This window comes from Phyllobates terribilis, unplaced genomic scaffold, assembly GCF_046119375.1.
Source record: "Phyllobates terribilis strain yellow unplaced genomic scaffold, ASM4611937v1 Scaffold_3__8_contigs__length_932513732, whole genome shotgun sequence".
Lineage (NCBI taxonomy): Eukaryota > Metazoa > Chordata > Amphibia > Anura > Dendrobatidae > Phyllobates > Phyllobates terribilis.
In genome coordinates this window covers 579,443,607-579,460,128 of record NW_027362763.1, presented here as the reverse complement: position 1 = coordinate 579,460,128, position 16,522 = coordinate 579,443,607, and the positions used below count along the sequence as shown (strand labels likewise).

General features: G+C 45.0%; 2 protein-coding genes across 3 annotated transcripts in view; one reads left to right on the top strand and one right to left on the bottom strand.

Moving 5' to 3' along the window:
• The window catches only part of NTPCR (nucleoside-triphosphatase, cancer-related), a 165,054-nt gene extending 163,821 nt beyond the window's left edge, over positions 1–1,233 (bottom strand). The window contains exon 1 of one of the 2 annotated variants that reach the window (XM_073671451.1): positions 1,029–1,233. In XM_073671451.1, coding sequence (XP_073527552.1) covers positions 1,029–1,140 — 112 coding nt within the window. In that variant the 5' untranslated portion in view covers positions 1,141–1,233. The remainder of the gene's footprint in view (positions 1–1,028) is intronic. The other variant, XM_073671452.1, reaches the window with a different exon arrangement.
• EXOC8 (exocyst complex component 8) lies at positions 1,234–16,181 on the top strand. The gene is made up of 2 exons (XM_073671450.1): positions 1,234–1,765; positions 13,532–16,181. Exons 1-2 carry the CDS (start codon positions 1,323–1,325, stop codon positions 15,141–15,143), a joined length of 2,055 nt encoding a protein of 684 aa, XP_073527551.1. The 5' UTR covers positions 1,234–1,322; the 3' UTR covers positions 15,144–16,181.
• Positions 16,182–16,522: the final 341 nt, after the last annotated feature.

Genomic DNA, 16,522 nt, shown 5'->3' with positions numbered 1-16,522 from the left:
TGCTGCGTTATTTCTGCTGCTTTTTTCTGCAGGTGTCCGCACCACACGACACAGTAACAATCTCTGATTATTGGTGTTTGCTGCGTTTCTTTTATGCGTTTTCCCGTTTATTTGATGCGATTTTGGGGAAGATATGAAGCAGAGTTTTTAATTCTTCTTAACAGTACAGAAAAGCTTTGATTCTTATTGTGGAGTTTGGTGCGGATCCTGCAGAAAACTAAAAACCCAGTATTTCTGCAACATTTGAACACGGCCTGACAGACACCAAAAAAAGCCATATGTCCTATAGCGAAGCTACATAAAGAGGAGAAAGTTCTGGCGGCTCCGACTGTGAAGGAACAAACAATAATCCACAGGTCCCAACTAGAGATGAGCAGGACGCACAGATGACATCACGCTGCCCTGGATGATCAAAAGCCGCCGGGGACGCGGAAGGTTAGAGATTCACGGCCTCCTGTCCAGACGCCAGGACCACTGACTGGGACCAGAGTCCCGGGAGTCCATCCGCTCATCTCTAGTCCCAACTGTTCAAGATACAGCGGACAGTCCTGGATTTGGGTCTACGCCCTGCAGTCTCGGGGGTCTGCTGAATTTCCCTCACTACCAGCGCCCCTCTGACAACTCCTCCTGCCAGGGGAGAAAGAAATGGTAAATGGGCGTGGATTGGGATGTGACCAAAGTTAGCTGCGGGGCGCTACGCACGTTGCATAATGTGACCCTCTTTCTATTCTTCAAAACTTGGGAAGGTGCGTGGTCTAGAAGCGTGCCGCCATCTTTCCCGCTCTCTACTCCAGTGGGAGGTATGTGAATGGGTGTGGTTGTAATGAATGCAGTTAGGTGCGTGGTCTAGAAGCGTGCCACAGTGCCCTATGCGCGCCGCCATCTTTCCCCCCTACTCCAGTAGGAGGTATGTGAATGGGGCCTCACTAGGAGAAGACCATGGAGGAGTGGGTGAGGACAGGGGGCTACACTGGGGATATACAGTGGCCGAGGCCGCTCCATGTGTCTGACCTTAAGCACAGCATTACCTGGAGGGCCACTTACAAACACGTGACTGGGCATGGCTCCACCCTGTTTCCCGGCTGGTGGACAGGAAGGTCTCCTGGAGAACGTGCTGCCAGCTGAGCTGTGTGATACCATGTGACTCCGCTGCTAGTGCGGTAGAGGCGTGCTCTAGCCACAACCCTACCAGGAGCCCATACATTCTAGGACAACCCGCTTGCCTTCCGGTCATGTGACGCCAATGCCCCGCCCACTGGGCAGCGCTTGACGCCTGACAGCGCCGCTTCCTGTGTTCTGACTGTAGCCTTCTTGCTTCCACAATGGCGGAGGCTAGCGGTTCGCTCTTCCGGTTAAAGAAGGAGCTGGAGTACAGCCATTTTGAGGCTGAGCGTTACGTGAAGGTTCTCTCCCAACAGTCTGACGGCGACCGGGACCTGCAGGAGCACAGGCAGCGCATCCAGGGCTTAGCGGACGAGACGGCGCAGAGCCTGAAGCGCAACGTCTACCAGAACTACCGGCAGTTCATAGAGACCGCCAAGGAGATCAGCTACCTGGAGGGCGAGATGTACCAGCTGAGCCACATCCTGACCGAGCAGAAGGGCATCATGGAGAGCGTGGCGCAGACCCTGCTGCACTCCGACCGCACGGAGGCCGCCCGGGAGCTGAAGGCTGCCTTCACCGAGGAGGCGGAGGAGGGCAGGACGCTGACCACCCTGCTGGAGAAGGTGGAGGGCTGCCAGAACCTGCTGGAGACGCCCGGCAGGTACACGACCCCCATAACCGAGTGCAGGCCCCGGCCTGGGCGGGCTAAGGGTTAATTCAGGGCGTCAGAGCTGGCATCATCATGGGCAGTTAACACATTTCAATAAGTAACTGGTGGTTTTAAAGGGTTAAAATTATTTTGGGCCACTGACCTATCCCTGTCCACACACAGATGGTGATGCCCTATATCAAAATCAGCTCTTGCCATCAAAGAGGGCATGTGCCCGCTGTATCTTGGCCTTCATTCATCAGTGTTTTCAACAGAGTTTTGGTACAAGACCTTGTGATGAGCTGCAAGTTCTTAGGCTTCAACTATTGGTGTTTTCTCAATAGTTTTCCTCAGCATTGCCAAAGTGGGTCTGTCTAGGGTATAACGGGGCATGGCACCGCAGCTCGTCTGTTAAGATGAACTGTGGGGTACCTTATGCCACAAAACTCACTACAAGGACTGGAGTAAGATTTGTGACATGGTGCACACCATTTTCCCTACACCGGATTCAGAGGCGTGCGCCTCTTAACCCCTTCACGATTTTTGACGTAACCATATGTCCAGGTCGCTTGGTACTTACTGACCTACTGCAGCCTGGTGTCAGCTAATTCTGACTTCTGACACCCAGCATTCAGTGCCAGGAGCAGTGCCCGCAGCGCTCCCGCCACTTAAAGGGAACCTGTCACATCCATAGCGTTGTTAGTGATGCAATAGTGAGTTAGTGATTTCTGAATTGTTGGTTTTTGTTCATTCTGCCTCCCAAAAATTGGAATAGAAAGCGATCAAAGAATGTCACGTGTCTGAAAATGGTACCAATAAAAATGACAACTTGTCCGCAAAAAACAAGCCGTCACATGACTCTGCCGACCGAAATATGGAAAAATTATAGCTCTCAAAATGTGGTGATGCAAAAACTAGTTTTTGCAACAAAAATAGCATCTTTTAGTATGACAGCGGCCAAACACAAAAACCGGATATAAATCTGGTATTGCTGTGATCACACCGACCCAAAGTATAAAGTCGCCTAATCACTTATACCACACGAAGAACGGCGTAAAAAAATAAACAAAACCAGTTCTTCACCTGCTGTTTTGTTCATTTTGCCTCCCAAAGACCACAGTAAGGCTCGGCTGACATTTATCCTGCGCCCTACGCTGAGCGCTTACATCAGGGTTTCCGTGTAAATCTATGAAATATGTGATTCAGACAGAAACCTCAGCGGCGGCAGATTCCCTGTAATGAGGCAGATGGAGGCACCGTGGACAACGTTTGGCCTGTGATCCCACGGTGTCCGTCTTCTTAGACATGCATAAGAGCGCCGTGTGCCACAGTTGTTTGCACCTCTGAATAACAAAGGACACTGCTAAACAGAGGCCAGACAGAGTCCAGGGTAAAGGCCCCGTCACACTTAGCGACGCTGCAACGATCCCGACAACGATACGACCTGTCAGGGATTGTTGCTGCGTCGCTATGTGGTCGCTGGTGAGCTGTCAAACTGGCAGGCTCACCAACGATCAGGGGAGCAGCGACATCGTGGAAAGAATCTTTCCACAATGTCCTGCTCCTGGTTACCAACCTGCTGAAGCAGGAGCAGGCTGGTAACCATGGTAAACATCGGGTTACTAGGGGCACACGTGCCCCTAGTAACCCGTTGTTTATCATGGTTACCACTCTGCTACAGTGAGCGGGAGGTTACCGCTCACTTTAGCAGGCTTGTAACCATGATAAACAACGGGTTACTAGGTGCGCGTGTGCCCCTAGTAACCCGATGTTTACCATAGTTACCAGCTTGATCGCTGCTCCCGCTGGTCACACACAGCGATATGTGCTGACCAGCGGGAGGGCAACCACCAAAAAATGGTCCAGGACACTTTGCAGCGATCAGCGACCTCAGAGCAGGGGCCTGATCGCTGCAAATTGTCACACATAGCGACATCGCTGGTGAGGTCGCTGTTGCGTCACCAAAACCGTGACACAGCAGCGATCTCGCTATGTGAGACGGGGGCTTCACTCTTCTGCCTCATAGTGAATTAATCCCTTGGGAGTTTCATCTGAATCATGGCTCAGAGATTTAGATGGAAACCCTGATATCAGTGCTCAGCGTAGAGCACAGGATAAATGTGATGCAAAATGTTATGTAATGTTCCCAATAAGTCCCCACTCAGATCTGTTAATGGAAATCTAGGGGGCTTCCACGTTACTGGTAGTACAAAAGCTCTGAAAAAGCGCTATGGCTCCTCGCCCTCCAAAAGAAATTGAGCAAATTCTGCACCCCCAAATCCAAATGCCCACCTCCCTTCTGAGCCCCACAGTGTGCCTAAACCGCAGGTAGTGTCCACATGTTTGGTATTTCTGTAGCAATGAGAGCTTGGCTAATTTACGGGTGCATGTCTCCAGAAGCATGAGCTGGGCACTACAATGGCAGTTTGCCATTTTCACTCAGTAACACCCATGGAGTCAAAATTGACACTTCACCTGTAGATAAATTCGCAAAGGTATAGAATTTCGAAAATGGGATCACTTGAGGGGGATTCTACTCTTCTAGCACTTAGGGGCTCTGTATATGGAGTCCACAAACTATTCTAGGAAAATCTGCACTCCAGGAGGCAAATAATGCTCCGTCCCTCCTGAGTCCCACCGTGGCTAAGCAGTACTGTACAGTCACATATGGGGTATTTCTACATTCAGCAGAAATTGTGTGACAAATTTTGCTGCTGTTCTTACCCATTTCCCAATGTGAAAATGTGAAATCTGGGGCTAAAGACAAAGATTTGGTGGTAGAAATGTAACTTTTTTTTTTCACTGCCCAGTGGTATAAAATTCTGTGACACACCTGTGGTGTCAATATGATCACTGCACCCTTTAGATGAATTCATTGAGGGGTGTAGTTTGTTAAATGGGGTCACTTATGGGGGGTTCTGGCACCTCAGGGGCTCGGCCAGTGTGACATGGCCTCCTCAAACCAGTCCAGCAAAATCTCAACTCCAGTATGGCACTTCTTCCCTTTTGAGCTTTGAACTGTGCCACAAAAGTACAGTATATACTCGAGTATAAGCCAAGGTACCTAATTTTGCCATAGAAAACTGGGAAAACTTATTGACTCGCGTATAAGCATAAAGTGGGAAATGCAGCAACTACTGGTAAATTTCCCCATCCTGGCATGTATTGGCGCCCCTCATGAATATGCATTTTCTTCAGTAGCGGGCACTGTCAGCTGGAGCTGCGGCTCATCGCCCCTCTGTGCCTGCTACTAAAGAGAATGAATATTCATTTCCCCTTAGCAGTGGGCACACATGGTAGCTGCAGCAGCCGGCTACTGCGTGTGCCCCTCGCTGCTGCCGCAACAACCCCCGCCACCACTGGAGTGTATATACCCGGGTACAAGCCGAGGGGGGGGCTTTTTCAGCACAAAAGTGTTGAAAAACTCGGCTTGTACTCGAGTATATACGGTAGCTTTCGATCACATATAGTATCAGGAGAAATTGCACAACAAATATTGGAGTCCAGTTTTTCCTGTTACCCTTGCAAAAATAAAAAAACTTGGGTCTAAAGTAAAAATTTTGGAAAAAAAAATGTTCATTGTTTTCTTTCACATTCCAAAAATTCCTGTGAAGCACCTGGAGGGTTAATAAACTTCTTGAATGTGGTTTTGAGCACCTTGAGGGGTGCAGTTTTTAGAATGGTGTCAATTTTGGGTATATTCTGTCATGTAGACCCCTCAAAGTCACTTCAAATGTGATGTGGTCCCTAAAAAAAAAAAAAAAAATGGAATTCGCTGGTCAACTTTTAACCCTTATAGCTTAAAAAAATAACTTTTGTGAGGCATATCTCTGATTTGAGGGCATGAAAATTCAAAGTTTGAAAATTGCGCCAAATTTCCGATACATACATACATATAATGTGTATGTGTGTGTGTGTGTATATGTATATATGTAATATATATAATTTTTTTTTTTTTTTTTTTCACAAACGCTAGTCCAATCAAATGAATTTTTCCACTATCATGAAGTACAATATGTCACGAAAAGCTGTCTCAGAATCAGGGGGATCCGATGAAGCGTTCCAGAGTAATTACCTCATAAAGTGACAGTGGTCAAAATGGTAAAAATTAGCCCGGTCATTAACGTGCAATCCACCCTTGGGGTAAAGGGATTAACAACCCCTCTCCACCACTAACTACAATAACTAACAGCTTTTCTACTTTGCCCCCCCCCCCCTTCCCTACTTCCTTTTTGATTACCCTTTGTTTGAGAATCTCAGTGCATGCTGGGACTCTCAAATGAAGTGTCATCAAGGGAAGAGGCTGCAGACACTGCCACGGCCCCTGCCCCCTCCCTGAAGCAAAGCACCACCAGTGACACTAGTTTCAAGGGTTGGACTAGTTCCTCCAGGATTTCCAGATCAGTAGTAACAAGCCGACAGCAGAGCGCACTAGTGTTGTAAGACTACCCGGTGTACAGAAGACCAGCTCCGGTTAGTCTTACAACATGCACTAACAGTGCGCTCTGCTGCCGGCTTGTTACTGCTAATCTAAGCCGGCAAGCGAGCATGTGCTGTCTTTTGTGCAAATTGCGCTGTGACTAGCCCATCCCATGAAACAAGAGCCACTGATGAGGCCTCGTTTCAGGGAGGGGGCAGGGCTGTGGCAGTGTCCACAGCCTCTGCCCCCAATGACACTTTGAGTATCCCAGCATGCACTGCGATTCTCAAATGAAACATCATCAAAAAGGAAGTTGTAGAAAAGCGGTTAGATGGTGCAGTTGGGAAAGGAGAGGGGACTTTTAATTCAAGTATATTAGAAAATAGTTTAGATTATAGCACTAATTAGATAGGGATTTAGGATGAATATTAAGTCTATAGGTAATGTGAGATCAGTGGCCCAAAGTTATTTAACCCTTATGTTAACACCCTTCAGTGACTACTTTCATGCCCATTTTTGTGCCACTTTTATATTTTTTGTAGCGGCTTTTAAATGTCTCCATGTCATGGCACTGCACCTCATTGTATTTTGTTATTGTGATAATTTCTGCTTTTTATAAAAGTTTTAAAAAAAAACTAAAAGAATTTTGTGAATAAAACTGCTGAATAAGACCCCAACTTCAGTGTCGCCAGATGGTATCTAGGGCTTGTAGAACTGCATTAATCTCAGGTTATTTAATGATAAGAATAAGCCTATAAAGTCCTAAAGGATGTGACACCTAATTACTAGTCCGCTCCGACAACATGCAATACACAGTGAGATGAGTCTGCCAGCCCATCTCTGGCTGGATGCTGCAAGACCTATAAGGGTATGTGCCCACGATGCAGAAATGAAGCAGAAAATTTCTGCAGCATTTCTGCATCTCCCTGGCAGAAAAAAACGCATGCAGATTGTGCATGCAGATTGTACATGCGTTTTTCCTGCAGAATACATGCGGATCCACATGCGGGTTCACATGCGTTTCCGCATGCAGATTGACAAGCGCTTTCCAGGCGATAGCATCACTTGGAAAGTGCTTGACAACTAGGTCACACTGTATAAATCCATGCAAACAGCATGGATTTATACAGTGTGAACCGTAAAAATGAAAACAAATAAAGCTATACTCACCCCCGATGCCCGGCGTGGCTGCAGCGCTACTTCCTGGCTGGTTCCCGGCTGCCGGCATATCGCGAGACAGAGCGGTGAAGGGCCTGCGGTCACATGACTGTGACGTCACCGCAGGTCCTCAAGCGATGCCGGCATTCAGAGAAAAGCCTTCGGAAAGGTGAGTATAAACTTTATTTGTTATTTTATTCTTTTTTTACAGGTACAATGGTACCCAGGTCTGGATGAGAGTCTCCTCTCCTCCAGAACTGGGTACCATCCGCACATAGAGACGCATAGAAGCCGCTTGTAAAAATGTACAGTCGCGGTTTCAATGCAAGTCAATGGCGGGAGTTCCGCTGCGCTTCCGCAAAATTAAATGACATGGTGCGGATTTTTGTACGCAGCATGAACGCTGTGGAAAAATCCGCAGCATGTGCATAGAACATGCGGAATCCCCTTGGGGACCACGGGGGGCGGATTACCTAGCGTTTAACAAGCGTTTCCGCTGCGGAAATTCCGCAGCATAAACGCTTGAAAAACGCTACGTGGGCACCCAGCCTTAGAAGTAGTTTTGTCACAAACTAAAAAAATAATTCTTGGTGGTATGACCCTGATTTATCAAAGTGTTTATGCAAATTGTGCAGAGATATTGCAACCTAGTATTTTGCAACACTTCCAGCTCACTCTGTGGCATAGTCCACCCATGAAATTCATCACAAGTGGAGACAACTCTACGCTAGAAGCATCACGTGACCCCCGGCTGCAGTGTAATCTAAAGTACCGCACAACCCCCTTTAATTACTGCACCTATATAATGTTCACTTGATGGTTTAAGCACTGTTTGAAAAAGTTCCTCACTAGGAATGAAACGTTGCCACTGCTATGACTGTGTCAATAAGGCTATGTGCCCACGATGCAGAAATGAAGCAGAAAATTTCTGCATCTCCCTGGCAGAAAAAACACATGCAGATTGTACATGCAGATTATGCATGCGTTTTTCCTGCAGAATACATGCGGATTCACATGCGTTTCCGCATGCAGATTGACAAGCGCTTTCCAGGTGATAGCGTCACTTGGAAAGTGCTTGACAACTAGGTCACACTGTATAAATCCATGCAAACAGCATAGAATTATATAGTGTGAACCGTAAAAATGAAAACAAATAAAGCTATACTCACCCCCGAGGCCCCGGTGTGTGCAGCAGCGCTCGTTCCTGGCTGGTTCCCGGCTGCCGGCATATCGCGAGACAGAGCGGTGAAGGGCCTGCGGTCACATGACTGTGACGTCACCACAGGTCCTCAAGCGATGCCGTCATTCAGAGAGAAGCTGCCGGACAGGTGAATATAACTTTATTTGTTATTTTATTCTTTTTTTACAGGTACAATGGTACCCAGGTCTGGATGAGAGTCTCCACTCCTCCAGAACTGGGTACCATCCGCACATAGAGACGCATAGAAGCCGCTTGTAAAAATGTACAGTCGCGGTTTCTATGCTTCTCAATGCAAGTCAATGGCGGGAGTTCCGCTGCGCTTCCGCAAAATTAAATGACATGCTGCGGATTTTTGTACGCAGCATAAACGCTGCGGAAAAATCCGCAGCATGTGCATAGAACATGCGGAATCCCCTTGGGGACCATGGGGTGCGGATTACCTAGCGTTTCACAAGCGTTTACGCTGCAGAAATTCCGCAGCATAAACGCTTGAAAAACACTACATGGGTACGCAGCCTAAATCATCATTTTTCACTGAAGATTGGAGTGCTGTCTGTCTTCATGGAATATCTATCTATCACAGCCCTGGGCTTATAAAGTGTCATGTAAAAGTTCGGGTGCCCCTCGTCAAAATTACTGTTGTTGTGAACAGTTAAGCAAGTTGAAGATGAAATGATCTCTAAAAGCCTAAATATGATACATTTCCTTTGTATTTTAGGCAAAAAGAAAATATAGATTTATCTTTTACATTTTTAAAAATTACAAAAAGGAAAATGGGCCAATGCAAATGTTTGGCACCCTCGGAGATTGGCATGCTCAGATAACTTTGACCAAGGTTATGGCTTGTTCACAATCATCGTTAGGAAAAGTCAGTTGATGCAAAATTTCCCAGCTTTATAAAAACTCAGCCTCCTCTAAGCTTGTTCCAAAAAACAGCAGCCATGGGTTCTTCTAAGCAGCTGCCTAGCACTCAGAAAATGAAAATGTTGGAGGCTCACAAAGCAGGATAAGGCTATAAGAAGATAGCAAAGCGTTTTCAAGCTGCACTTCCCTCAGTTCGAAATGTCATCAAGAAATGGCAGTTACCAGGAACAGTGGAGGCCAAGATATGAGGTGTGGAAGGCCAAGCATAATTTCAATGAGAGCTGCTCATAGGATTGCTAGAGCGGGAAATGAGAAGACACACACACACACACACACACACTCTCTCTCACTCTCTCTCTCTCTCTCTCTCTCTCACTCTCACTCTCACTCTCACTCTCACTCACTCACTCACTCACACTCACACACACACACACACACACACACACACACACACACACACACACACACACACACACTCACTCTCTCACTGCAAAAGACCTTCAGAAAGATTAGCAGACTCTGGAGTTGTGGTTTAACCCCTTCCCGACGTGCGCTGTACATGAACTGCTCTGCAGGAATTGCGTTCCCGCAAAGAGCAGCATATGTACGGCGCCGCTATTTCCGGTCACCGCACTGCATCGCTTGTTAACCGGCAAAGATGGCTGTTGTCTCTGACACAGCACCAATCGCAGCCATCACAATGGGTGGGGCTGATCCAAATGTCTCCTCTCCTGATTAACCCCTGTGGCGCTGATTGGTCAGAAACTATTGTTCAGCCAATCAGCGCCAAAAGGCTTAATCTAAAATAGCGATCACTGCTCTGCACGCCATCTTTGCCTCAGTGTTGGTGTGCAGAGCAGTTGTATACCCCCCTGCTGTACCTGAGAGAGAGAAAATCATTGGTGGCCAGTGCGATCCCCCCTGATCCAGAGCTGTCTGTGGAGCCTCCTGCTCCTGCGATATCCTGTGTGCTCAGATCTCCTCCTGTGCTGCTGGCTGCTGTGTGACTCCTCTGATCGCAGCAGCAGTTCCCCAGTCCCCTTACCCCCTCCCCCCCCCCCCCACACACTCCCAATTGAATTTTTTGCACACTCTTTTTGTGCGCGGCGTCCTGCGCTGAGCACCCTTGCTCTTCCCGTGGCCGCAGCGCTCTGATCAATATCGCTGCTGATCAGAGTCTGTGCCAAGGGACTTTTTCTTTTTTTAGTTAGAGTAGCGGACGTCAGTGTAAGTGACGTCCGATTTATTTATTTTTTAAAATAGTATTTAGTATAGTGTAGTTTTATAGATAGCGAAGCAGCGTATTAGTAGCGGACATCAGTGTTTGGTGACATCCATTTTTCTTTTGCAAAAAGATAATAATTATTTACGTTTAGTAAATTTAGTGAGTGCATTAGGGGAGCGTACGTTGCAGTGTTGGTAACGTCTGTTTTTCTTTTGTAAAAAAAAAAAAAAAAAGTTAGCGTCGGATAAATTTATAGGTAGGGCATTAGTAAAGTGAACGTCACTAATTTTTTTTTTTACATCTGTTTTTCTTAATTTTTTTCTTTTTAGAATAAATAGAACCCCTTACACAGGCCCCACACAATACACGTGTAAAAGCACCGATTGCACACACACATCCCCAGTGTTTTGAAAATAAAAATGGCCCATTCATCAAGAAGACTCTATTCATCAGAGGAGGCATACGCTTTCCTTGCCTCCGACACAGATTCAGGCAGTGAGGAAGATCCCACTTTCCTCTATTCCTCTTCCTCCTTCTCATCTAGTGAGGAAGAACCCCCAGCAAGGCGTCCTAGGACCCAGGCAACCCCTACAGCAATCGATCCCATATGGACTGCACCCCCAAAAAATTATCAGCCGAAATTCCAGATTGCATCTGCTACTCAGGAATCCAATTTGATGTTACAGGCCTGACTGAAATTGACTTCTTCAAATTCTTTTTCAGAAAGGAAATAATAAATGTTGTTATGGTGGCTCAGACAAATTTGCATGCCCATCAATTTTTCGCCCAAAACCCAGCGTCCTCATAAGCCAGATGGACCCCTGTAAATGCAGCGGAGATGATGACATTTTGGGGCATTGTGCTACATATGGGCATAATCAAAAAAACACCGCTTCGGCAATAATGGAGTACTGATATTCTCTACAGCACACAGGTAATCCGTATGGCCATGACAAGGACACGACTTGAAGCGATCCAAAAATTTTTGCATTATATGTGTCCTCCCCGAGACTATACTAACTTTGATCATCTATATAAAATTCGGCCAGTAGTTGACCACTTCAGCAGAAAACTTGCTGAGGCGTACAACCCCCAAAAGGACATCGCTACAGATGAATCCCTGGTTCATTTTAAAGGGAGGCTAAAATTCTGATAATCCTTGCCCAGTAAGAGGGCCAGGTACAAAATAAAACTGTACAAGCTGTGCGAGAGTACCTCAGGGTACACCCACAGATTTAGGGTCTACGAAGGGAAGGACACCCAGATTGCCCCCCCCCCCCCCCTGAATGCTCTCCTGTTCTGGGGGTGAGTGGGAAAATTGTGTGGGAATTGCTGCATCCACTGCTGGATAAGGGTTATCACCTCTATATTGATAACTTTTACTGTACTTCTAAAACTGATGGTGCCCGTATTGTCCCAGGTCAGCATTTTCCAGGAGCGGTTCCCCAAACTGCGAGGAAGGGAAGATCACAAAAAACGGTACAGAGAATGCTCCAAACGGGAATCCGAAAAGACACAATTTACCATTGTGAAACCTACCCTGAGAAACCTGGCCTTTGCATTAAGAATTGCTTCAAAGCGTACCACACGTCCACAAATTAATACAATTTCTTTTTACCCTGTTGACACAACACACTTTTATAATCTGATGTACTCTGCACAATTCACACATACCACCACATTATAAATTCATACACCAGTAAAACCAAAAGCATTATAATCATTACTATAAAACTATGCCTCTAGATAAAATCCTTGATGGGTGTAGTTTCCAAAATAGGGTCACTTGTGGGGGATTTCCACTGTTTTGGCACATCAGGGGTTCCCCAAACGTGACAAAATGCCCGCAGCCCATTCCATCAAAGTCTGCATTCCAAAACGTCACTCCTTCCCTTTCGAACCCTGCCGTGTGCCCAAAATAGTGGTTTTCCTCCAAATATGGGGTATCTGCTTACTCAGGAGAAACTGCACAACAACTTTTGGGGTCCATTTTCTACTGTTACACTTGTGAAAATATCATGTCACATGGACCCCTCAAAGTCACTTCAAATATGATGCGGTCCCTAAAACAAATGGTTTTTCTAAATTTTGTTGGAAAAATTAGAAATTGCTGGTCAACTTTTAACCCTTCTAACTTCGTAACAAAAAAGAATTTTGTTTTCAAAATTGTGCTGATGTAAAGGAGACATGTGGGAAATGTTATTTATTAACTACTTTGTGTGACATATCTCTCTGATTTGAGGGCATAAAAATTAGAATGTCAAAATTTTCGCCAAATTTCCGTTTTTTTCTTCTCAAATGCAAGTCGTATAGAATATGCAAATTGGCTCTTCAGAGAAAAAGAGGACTTGTACTCTATAGTGCCACCTATTGGAAGCAGCAATGTTGCTTCCAATAGGTGGCACTATAGAGTACAAGTCCTCTTTTTCTCTGAAGAGCCAATTTGCATATTAAATTTCCCAGAGGAGCATTGCACGGCGAATAAGCCTCCTTGCCTTGATGTGCCAGAGCTGGTGTGTCACTCTCCATAAGGAGAAACGCTTCCCCCTTAGACCTCAGTCATATAGAAGAAATTTTACCACTATCATGAAGTACAATATGTCACGAAAAAACATTCTCAGAATCAGGGGGATCCGATGAAGCGTTCCAGAGTAATTACCTCATAAAATGACAGTGGTCAGAATTGTAAAAATTGGCCTGGTCCTGAAGGTGAAAACAGGCTTCGGGGTGAAGGGGTTAAAGTGTAGTGGTTTTGTAATGCATATATCTGGCCCTGTAGTTATTACTTTGTCAAAAAAGCATTATAAAACTGCATGATACACCCATATTCATGGCATTATAGTCACGCAAGAACGGCTACATTATAAATTTATTGTGCCTACGTATTAATTTATATTTTTTTCCTTACAGGTACTTACTGTATAATGGTGATCTGACGGAGTTTGATGTGGACAATATGGTGCTTATCCAAAAAGTACACACATTTTTGATGAATGATTGCCTGCTGATAGCTACATCTTTACCAAATCGAAGAGGAATGTACAAATATAACGCTTTGTATAACCTGGATGATCTTGCTGTGGTGAATGTGAAGGAACATCCTCCTATGAAAAATATGTTTAAGATTCTGATGTTTCCCGAGAGCCGAATTTTTCAGGCAGAAAATGCAAAAATCAAGAAAGAGTGGCTAGATGTGTTGGAAGAAACAAAAAAGAACAAAATTTTGATTGAGAAACGTAAAAAGGATGATCTGTTGTGTTCACCTACAATGATAGACGTGTCGGGAAGCTCTTCGGTGAATGAAAAGAAGGCCGTGAAGGAGGAGAAGGAGGAAAAAATTAACCTTTCATTTGAGTGGATCCAAGAGCTCCCTGACAGCTTGGATGTCTGCATCGCACAGAGAAATTTTGAAGGAGCTGTTGACTTGTTGGCAAAACTAAATGGTTATTTAGAGGATAAACCATTAACCTATTCTGTGCAGGATTTGAGAGCAAAAGTAGATCCACGTGTACGACACCTAACTGATGTGTTGGTGTTTGAACTTTCCCCAGACCGGTCATTACGTGGGGGTCCAAAAGCAACACGCAGAGCTGTTTCTCAGCTTGTACGCCTGGGGCAGTCAACAAAAGCATGTGGATTATTTTTGCAAAATAGGGCTACGGCCGTGCACACTGCTATACGTCAACTGCGAATAGAGGGGGCCACTTTGCTCTATGTACATAAACTTTGCAATGTTTTCTTTACCAGTTTACTTGAGACGGCCAAAGAGTTTGAGATGGATTTTGCTGGGAACAATGGTTGCTACTCTGCATTTATTGTTTGGTCCTGTTCTGCCCTGAAAATGTTTGTGGATGCTTTCAGTAAGCAGGTGTTTGACAGCAAAGAAAACCTTTCAACTGCTGCAGAATGTGTTAAAGTTGCAAAGGAACATTGTAAGCACCTGTCTGAAATTGGTTTAGATCTGACCTTTTTATTGCATGCCTTTCTAGTAAAAGACCTGAAAGCTGTTTTGCAAAGCAACAAAGATATTATAATCGAGGCCACAAAACATCGTAATTCTGAAGAAATGTGGAGGAAAATGAACCTTATGACACCAGAGGCATTGGGAAAGTTGAGGGAGGAGATGCAAAATTGTGGTGTAGTCAATTTTGATCAGTATACAGGAGAAGACTGTTGGGTTAATCTCAGTTACACAGTTGTTGCTTTCACTAAACAAATCATGTTCTTTTTGGAAGAGGCACTTAAACTGTATTTCCCAGAGCTGCATGTGTTACTGCTGGAAAGCTTAATAGAAATAATATTGGTAGCTGTCCAACATGTAGACTATAGTTTGAGATGTGAGCAAGACTTTGAAAAGAGGAATTTCATAAGACAAAACGCATCTTTTTTATATGACACTGTTCTACCTGTTGTAGAGAAGCGATTTGAAGAAGGTGTTGGTAAGCCAGCTAAGCAACTGCAGGAGCTGAGAAGTATATCTAGATTGGTCAGGGTTAACCCTGGTACAACCTCTGTTGTGTAACATTTCTTTTGGTGGGTATATAATCCCTAATAATGCTGTGCCTGCATTATTATGGACTTGGAAGGGGTTGTCCATTACTTATACAACCCCCTTCTCAATCACTGTTTCCCTAAGTTAAATAGCCTGTACTCTCCTCCAGTGCCATCGCCATTCTAGCGGTGTCAGCATCGGCTCTCCCAGGGCTCATGTGATATTACGTCACATGATTTCTGCAACCACTTTATTGTCCCCTCCTTCAAACATAAATGACATCTGTCTAACTTCCCCTGGATGTCTTAATTTATCCAAAGGAGGGGACAGTGACGTAGTCGTTGACCGGCCGCAGGGATTGCATCACATAATATCGCTTGAGCCCTGGGAGAGCCAGCTCCGGGACACGAGGTGGGTATAGGTGGTGTTATTCTACTTGGGTGGGGAGACAAAGTGATTGAAAAGGGGTTGTCTGAGTAGCGAACGACACATTAAATACAACATTAAGGCTTTGTTTGTATGTTGAGGGAGCTATTGAGGACTTGGCAGCTTTCCTGACATTAAATATTTTGTTTTCCATGCAAAATTATAATTCTAGACCACGTTTTCTTCAAACTCTACACTTCCATTTTTTGTTCCTACTAGAGTTGTATGAATCAATTGAAAAATGGTTGTTACCATTTCCATTCTAAGTAGGTTGTGCCCCTACATAGTTTGACCCTATCCAATAAGTCATGACGGTGCCAAACTGTGTTAGGAAGTACTTCATTGGCAGGGGAAGTGGTCTAACACCCATTTGTTCATACATTTCCAGGGGATTCTTACAATTATTCTAACATTTATTTAGATATCAGCTTTCTTATATAAATACATAAGTCCACTTCAATAAACTGGCAAAAAACACTATACTCCTTTTATACCTACCTGAAAAATGTGGTGTACTCTGACCAACTTTTTGTATTTACTTTTAACCCCTGCATGACATGTAAAAAGTGAGGATGTTCATATAACTGTATCTAGAGCAATGTTCCCTAGCTATGCTAAATAAACTAAATCTAAAAAGTCTAATTATTTTCATTTCATCTGAGTCCGGGAACAATGAACACATTAAAGGCAATAGACAAAGCCATTTTCAAACACTTGGTCACTCAGTCTGATCTAGAGAGACATTTTCTATTTGTCAAAGGCGAAACTGATGAATTGGGGATATGCCCCCAATTCAAAGTTTGTGTCAAGTGGCTCAAAAAGATACTTTGCTTGAAAACAGATGGCATCTGAATAGTGAATGCTGCAGGGTGTCTCAACATTGCTCTCATGTCAACTGTAGACCCATGATGATTCACTTCCTCGCACTGCTGAGTGCACCAGACTTTGCCGAGTGCCTACGTGACTGGAACAAAGAGGCTACG